Below are 8,257 nucleotides of genomic sequence, written 5' to 3' on the forward strand. Positions count from 1 at the left end.
GTTTTTGGAGAGATTTTGCAGCAGTGACAAAGATGGCATTATGTATAAATCTTACTTACAGTACATAAAGCACTTCAGTGAGGCCTTCAGAGTTAGTAAACACCTCATTCATGTGATTTTACATTATCTACACAAGACACTGATTTGATCTTCATGGTATCTTTAAAAGCAAATCAGCAGAACCATATTTTGGAATTTTCTATGAACAGTGAATTGATAAAAAGCACAGTCTCCCACTGCAAGGTAGAATTAATGTATCAGATGTTGCCTTTGCAATACTGTTTGAACGTTCAGTAATTAAACTATGTATATTTAAAATTAGTAAAGTGTAAATATTATATAACTTTTAATTTTCAATATTAGAAAGATAGAAGGATCTCAGCTTGTAGACATCACATGTACATGCATCATCATTCTGATAAACCAGCTCTTTGGTGTGGTCAAGGTTAAAGGTGGAGCGTTTTTTCTACCTTGTTCGTGCACATCATGACAAAAATGAATTTAAAATAGACAAACACATTATACAAGTATGGCAAAGACACATGACAGCAATCCTGGTACAAATGAGCATAAAAATATTTTTCTTTTAAAAAGTGAAAGAAAGTGAAAGTGACGTGACATACAGCCAAGTGTGGTCTCAGAATTCGTGCTCTGCATTTAACCCATCCACACACACACAGCAGTGAACACACACCCAGAGCAGTGGGCAGCCATTTATGCTGCGGCGCCCAGGGAGCAGTTGGGGGTTCGGTGCCTTACTCAAGGGCACCTCAGTCGTGGTATTGCCGGCCCAAGACTCGAACCCACAACCTTAGGGTTAGGAGTCAAACTCTCTAACCACTAGGCCACGACTTCCCCAGGGGGGCCCATTGGTAACCAAAGCAAAATTAAAAGAGTAATAGTGACAAACCAGACTGATGAAAACCCTTTCAGGCTGCATGTTTTGCAACATCATAATCACAGTAAATCATGGTGAAAAGTAGTTATCTGTGCAAGTTTATTACTTGATACCTACTATTTAATGGGAGAAAAACTATACTAAATGCACCTAAGATCAGTTGTATGGCAACTAAAAAGAAAGAAAAAAAAAATAACCGAAGTACAACAATAGATGATCGTATGCATTTTCTGCTGCACAGAGGGACATGACACCTTTAAAAATACATCTATGCAAACCCAGGAGTTCTTATTCTCAAAACCCTCTTTTTCCAATCTTTGAAGTTTCTTGACTAAAAGAAAACATCTTGCAACACATACATTTATAAAATGATTTTACTATGATCGTAAGAACATTGTTGTACAATTACACATTTTGTCATTAATAAAATAAAGATTTGACTTAAAATAAATTGATTACAACCAGCCTAATAACTCTGTGTTTTTAGGGACCTGTCTAACAGTCTAGACAAGAACAGGATCTTTTCAATAGCTAGATAATTTTGTCTTAAAGGAACTTAAATCTGAATTAAAGAATCTTAAAACAGGAACATGAAACTTTTCATAAATTCATTATTGTCTTATTACTAATTTAGTCAGGAGTGCATTTTCTGATGATGCCGGGTGAGATGGTATCTACGAGTAAAGCTTTTTCCACACTGAGTGCAGGGGAAAAGTTTGGTGCCGTTATGAAGCTGTTGGTGAGCTTTGAGACTTTGTGGCCGACTAAAGCTTTTTCCACAATCAGGGCACTGGCATGGGCGAACACCTGAATGCTTCTGCTCATGCCTCCTCAAATCTCCCGACTGCCTGAAGCTTTCGCCACACTCTGAGCACAGGAAAGGTTTTTCACCCGTGTGTGTGCGGAGGTGCACATTCAGTTGTCCGGCGTGGACAAAACTCTTGCCGCACTGCTGACATGGGTAAGGCTTTTCTCCTGTGTGGATGCGCTGGTGTTGCTTGAGGCTATTAAACCAAATGAATGCCTTTCCGCAATCTGGGCACAGATACACCCTCTCTCCCTGCTTGAAGCAGCTGTGGTTCTTGAAGCCCCTGATTGTGCTAAAGCTCTTGCAGCACTGGCTGCAGCTGTGAGGCTTTTCAACAGACAAAACACCCCCTTCTTGGAAACTCAGATATTTTACACTCATTTCTGGATGGTGACGGCGGATGTGTTTGTAAAGATAGCGCTCATCGGTGAAAGAGAAGGGGCAGTATGTGCAGGGAAAGATGGTGGCATCAACCAGGGCTGAGCTCTGGCGGTGGGCCTTGCAGCGTGAGTGGCTCTGCTGGTGGCGCTTCAAGCCAGAAGACTGGGTGAAGGACTTGAGGCACAGCGTGCAGCAGTAGGGCTTCTCCTTGGAGTGGATGGTGCGCTCATGACGACGAAGGTTGCACATACGGTTGAAGTAAAGGTTGCAGTGGAAGCAACAGTAAGATCGGTCTCCCTGCTGAATGCACTCATGGGCTTTGAGAAGATCAAAATTATTGAAAGCTCTCAGGCACTCACCACAGACATGCTGAGAAGCTGGTGCTTCCTGTGGTTCCTCTATCTTATTATCATTATCTTGTACTGCGCATTGGTGAGTTTTCAGTGTCTCCAAATCAGAGAACGTTTGTTCACACTCTGTGCAGATAGGTAAACTCTTCTGCACTTCATCCTCAGCTGCATTCTTGGTTTTAGGTGGTCGCCCCCTCGGTCGGCCAAGAGGTACTTTTTTAGTGCGACTCCTGCCTCTTAAAGTGTTCTTCACAGGCCTCCTCCCTCGAGTAGGAGGATCATAGGTTGGGTCATGCTTGTCAGAATTTTTCTCTGTATCACCCTCAGTCCCCACTGTTAGTGAGCCGCTCTCAACTAACCTAAGATACTCTCCATGGTGATGTCGTTTCAGATGTTGATGCAAATTGAATTTGGCCACAAAAGAGAAGGAGCACTTCGTGCAAGGGTATATATCAGAAGGTCTGTCAGCATCTTTCTCTCTCTTTTCCTCCCCCTGATGGGTTTGTTGGTGTCTTTTCAGCCCTGTTGCCTGACTAAAGCATTTCCTACAACGGCTGCAGCAATAAGGCTTCTCTTTAGAGTGAATAGTGCGCTGATGTCTCTTCAGATGACAAGATCTCAAAAAGTTACGGCCACATTCACCACATTTATTCATTTCCCCCGTGACCTCAGTAACACAGTTTGTCTGGTCACTCAAACCATTACTGCATGTATCAGACAAATCAGCGCAGTCTGACTTTTCTGACTGATGGATGGGTTGTCCATTTAGGGTTGAAATTTGACCCTGACAGCTTTCTATCACTGGCTGCATATGGGTTGGAGGAGCTGCATCAGAGGACAGAAGGCTCTGGTCTATGTCTACAGACTCAAGCGGCCGTGTCTGTATGAAGTGTGCATACTCATCGGGATGCGAGCGCTTCACATGAGCACGCAGATAGAAAATGGTTGGGAAGGAGCAATGGCAATAAGGACATAGACAGTCCTGACTTGCCTGTTCTTCAGTTGTTCCTGAAAAAAAAAAGAAATCAATTTACTGGAAAGCCACTAGGCCTTGACAGATATCAACAGAAAATGCATAACATTCTCTGTATTTAGCTATTCCTACAAAATAATACTGAATTATGTTCAGTATTTCCCACTAGCATTTTTTTTTTAATTTGCATTTTAAATCGCAAATCGTAAATCACAAAAAAAATTACTTTTTTACTTTTCTCAAAATACCATCTTTTGTGTTCCACAGAACAAAGAAATGCATACAAAAACCTGCCTTCCTCAGTTACTGTTGTAAACGCTAATGTTTTCCTAGTAGTGTCATTCTACCATCAGACAGTGTGAAGCAAATGGATTATTGGATTGACTGCACATTATGTGACATTATTTAAAGAAGCATTCACTCAGATCATGCCACAGCATGACGATAAAAGAAACTTCTATTTGACAATATGGAACAAGGATGCCACAGAGGAGGTAAAAATCCAAGATGTAGTTACCTAGAGAAATGCATTTTTTATCCCAGATCTTATCCCAGATGATGCCAAGTCCTTGAGCATATTCCTCAGCATACCACACTCTAAATTCCTGCCCTGGGCTAACAGGGCGACAACAACGGAACAGAATACGTCCATTTTGCTGGAATGCAACAAGATTCTGCTCCGTCTCACTCCTTGAGCACACCACAAACCTAAAGACACAAGATTGAGAAAAATATCAAACATATCGGTAAACTACAATCCACAACAAAAGCAAATAGAAGTGCTTACTTCATCCAGTTAGAGTGAGAGTCCCTTTCTGCATCTATGTAAGTATATTGATTATTGCCTCTGTAAATCTAGAGAGAAAATGGCATTAATATTTATTTAGCCAAATGTTTATATTGAAATTGCAATTACAACTCTAACAAATAATAAAACAGTAAGGTTGACACTCACTACCCAAGAGAAGGCACTATCCAATGCCTTTTCCTGAGAGGTCACCTCTCCATCAAAAGGTCCAAAATGCATCCCCAAAGGCACAGTCTCGCCTTGGTTGAAAACCCCAAGTCCTGCATTAGAGATGCTCGATCGACCAATAACCAAGCCTTGCGGCAGCGTCAGCAGAGCTCTCTGAGGAATGCCCATAGCTGCTGTCGAGTCACGTGTGAATAATGGAGGACCATGAACCTCACACTGGTCAATGAAGTGCTGGTGACACATCTCACAATCTGACAAAAAAAAGCAAAGAGTAAGACAAGGAGAGGGTATTGCAGACACAGAAAGTGTAAAACATACAAATGAAAGAGAGAAAGGAAAGACATTTAAATTATGTTATGAGTAATTGTCTGCATATTTATATATTTAAGTTTGTACGTGTTAATTACTCACAGAAATGTTGGTCATTAAACAGGCTATCCTCCTGTCCCTCCATCATCTCAACAGAAGAAGAATTAGTAATAGAGCCTTGCGTCTCTAAATTCTGCTCATCGCTTGGTGGAAAATCTGTCAGAAACAGTTGAAAATACAGTAGATTCACAGGATGATGTTGTTTTATTAACACGTTAAAGTGCCAGCATTAAGAAGCAAAAATGTCATCACTTAAAGAAAAGTTTTGGTGTAATATATTTTGCTAGACCTACACCTCACTTAGAAAAAAACAAAAGAATACAGCTAAATTAAGATGTAAAGTTTCAATAAAACAGCAGAATAACAATGCATTCCTGGCACTGGCAAAAATTGAAAGTAAAGGTGTATTTGCTCTCGTGACACATTCTGGTGACCTTGTTTTAAATGTTAAAACAGCAGTAAAATGAGGGCAGATATTCACGAAAATCATTAATCATTATTTGTTCAAAACACACATATAAAACAATTAAGACAAATAAACAAGATATATGCAATTAAATGTGTATATGTCGATTTGAGCAGTCTAAAGCTAGCACGGTAGGTCTGTAAATAGTTGGCTAACTAACAGTTTTTCTATTTAATATATAACAACACCCACCCGGACTGTCCGACATTGTTTCACTAAATGCAGGAAGTCGCACCTTTTGCTCCTTAAAACTGTACGCACATTCGGACACGAGGGTTTTTATGCAATCCTGTTGAACACTCAAGCTTACTAGCTAGATAGCGAACAACAACCAACTCAGCGCTTCCCGAAACAGGAAGTTGTAATACGTCGGCGTCGTCTGTCTGTAACGACAGCATTTTTTTTTTATTTTTTTTTTATTTATTTTTTTGCCATCATTAACGGTTGTGGCTAGAAGGAATACAGCAAAAAAAAAAAAAAAAAAAAAAAAAAAAAAAAAATGGAATTTTATAAGTTTTTGATTTGTTTTTGTTAGAGTGTATGCATAAAAAAACCCCAAACCTATCCTTTACTATAATGCAAAATTAGTAATTATTGTTGTACAGTGTGAGAAAATTACGCTATATTAATGTGCGCATGCCAAGTATTTTTGTTTCCTTCTGCGATGGTGCGTGTGGTATGGAATTACTTTTGTGCCAATAAAAATGAATGTATTTTTTCAAGAAACTAATGAAAATATAAAATGAAACTGAATAAAATGTCTTTGAATCGTTGACTTTTTCGTTCGCCATTCTGGCACAAATCTCTAAGGGGGCGGGGCTAGCGGTGGTGTGTTCTCATTGGCTACAGTGTTTTTGATTGACAGTTTCTTGACCTGGAAGTGAAGGCATCAATGTTGCGTCTGTGTGGATGAGAGCGTCTGTTTGCGGCTTTCTATTTCATTTTAGTGATACAAAGTTAGGAGTTTTGTTCTTAAATTTAATCTGTATTTATCTGTCGCTATTAATCTGTCGACATAGGCTTTTAGGAGCGTGAGAGAAAATGAAGGTCTATTGAGGTTTACTTAAATGTAACTTACTGTATATAATACTAAAAATATTGCATAACGTCCAATGTTTTCGTAGAATATTTGTTTATTGCTGATGATTCTTTTGCATGGTAGGGTCTAATTAGGTTGTGCAGTTACAATTTAAAGATAATACTAATATCATATGTGTGATATATTCAGACGTCAAGAAAGTCTCACTCCAACCAGGTAATCAAGGTTGGCAACCCTGGCCATAATATGCACTTACACCATCACAATTAATGATCAAGAATTCAAGCAATATGAAAATTACAGTCGTGGCTTGTCAGATCGCATAGACCTCAAAGATCATTTCATTACATATAACACACAAAGAATGTTCTTGCTACCAATTGTTTTTATCATGCAGATAATTTTTAGTTATATTATTTATAAACATTATCCTCTAACATTTAAAATAGGAAATACATTTCTTAGCAAACATCAACAATTTCAAGTGTAACTTTTATGAACCAGATGAATGAATGTGATTGAAAATATGAATTAATTCAAATAACATTGAATTCGTTATTGTCACTACAACATATACACAAGTATCAAAGTGAATGTCTTGGATGCAATGATCTTTTGAACAGTTCCTGTTACAGTATAAGTAACAAAAGTGAATGAGTACGTTATGTAATGGAGTGCAATATCAGTCTTTACAGGGATAGTTCACACACACAAAAAAAGAAAATTCTCTCATCATTTACTCATCATCATGCCATTCCAAATGTATATTACTTTCATTCTTCACATAAATACAAACAAAGATTTTTAAGAAAATAATCCATCTCTGTGAATCCACAAAACACAAGTGGATTGTAACCCATGCATATATGGTATGACAGCTGAAGGGAAGCGATTGTTGATAGTTGAAACTGTTTTAATTCAGCGGGGTCAGAAGGGTCACTGTGTCTGGTTTTTAAAGCATCTCTAGGACTCTGAGATTGATTATTTTCCTAATAATCTTAATTCATGTTTACTTGTAGAAAGAAAGTAATATGCATCTGGGACAGCATGAGGGTGATTAAAAGATGAGATAATTTTTTATTTTTGGGTGAACTATCCCCTTAACATTTATGTGCTGTTGGTATGCTAATCCAAGATCATCATAAGAATAAAGTGCAACCTCTTGTGTACTTGTGAACTGTGTTTTTTTAATCTAGAGCTCCAAATAAATTAAAATATTTGCTTAATATCAGGTGTGAAGATCAAGATGCCAGTCATTCAAAGGTGATGTGTGAACAAAATTGCTTCAAGTACTAAATATCTCAAAATTATGCACTATTTATCATCTGTAATACCGTCATGTAACCATTAGATGGCTGTGTAGCCCCATATATAAATGTATATCATTGACTGCGTATTTCCTAGTTGCTGGAAACTTTTTTCTCAGTCATAATTATTTGCATTTATTAGGTTTAGCATATTTAGGCATTATTAAAGACTACATTTTGTCTAAGCCCCCCCTCTGGGAATTAGGCAGTATTAACAGCGCTTTTGTAACATGGCATCGGTCATTGTCAGATACAGTACATTTAATACTGTACATTATGTACTGGGGGGAAATATGATCTAACTGAAGACGGTAACTGTATGTAGATAACCAGGTCATGTAATGATAAAGATATATTACCGCCAGTATCCTGATTTTGATTTGTTTCCCTCAATATTTCTTTAAATGCATGAAATAAATATACAATAAAACCAAAACGATAAAATAAAGTATTTTAATTAACAAAGTGCGTTCAAAGTCTAGTCTTTGGTGCGTTTTAGTCCACCGGAAGTTCAGCTGCAGTCTCTGGCGACCAGTGGTGTACACTGGTCATATATAGATCAGTGGTGGTGTTGCACATTAAGGGCATCTTAAGCACAAGACCGCTATCTTTTATGACACATCAGTTTTCAGTGGCGTGTGCCAACCATATGTAAATATGTAGGTAGTAATTTCTGTGCAATGCATCCGT

The 8,257-nt window shown here is 38.2% G+C and overlaps 1 protein-coding gene across 2 annotated transcripts; it reads right to left on the bottom strand.

Moving 5' to 3' along the window:
- Nucleotides 1-1,254: 1,254 nt before the first annotated feature.
- Nucleotides 1,255-5,595, bottom strand: LOC109085528 (histone-lysine N-methyltransferase PRDM9-like). 2 transcript variants are annotated; one of them, XM_042767323.1, is made up of 6 exons: nt 5,457-5,595; nt 4,798-4,911; nt 4,366-4,637; nt 4,198-4,265; nt 3,928-4,118; nt 1,255-3,445 (listed from the first exon to the last, which is right to left on the bottom strand). In XM_042767323.1, the coding sequence occupies exons 2-6, from the start codon at nt 4,841-4,843 to the stop codon at nt 1,533-1,535; spliced, it is 2,490 nt and encodes an 829-aa protein (XP_042623257.1). In that variant the 5' UTR covers nt 4,844-4,911; nt 5,457-5,595; the 3' UTR covers nt 1,255-1,532. The 2 variants fall into 2 exon arrangements, with proteins under 2 accessions (XP_042623257.1, XP_042623256.1); XM_042767322.1 differs by having other exon boundaries at nt 5,414-5,585.
- Between the last annotated feature and the right edge of the window lie 2,662 nt (nt 5,596-8,257).

The sequence above is a fragment of the Cyprinus carpio genome, chromosome A12, assembly GCF_018340385.1.
Source record: "Cyprinus carpio isolate SPL01 chromosome A12, ASM1834038v1, whole genome shotgun sequence".
Taxonomy (NCBI): domain Eukaryota; kingdom Metazoa; phylum Chordata; class Actinopteri; order Cypriniformes; family Cyprinidae; genus Cyprinus; species Cyprinus carpio.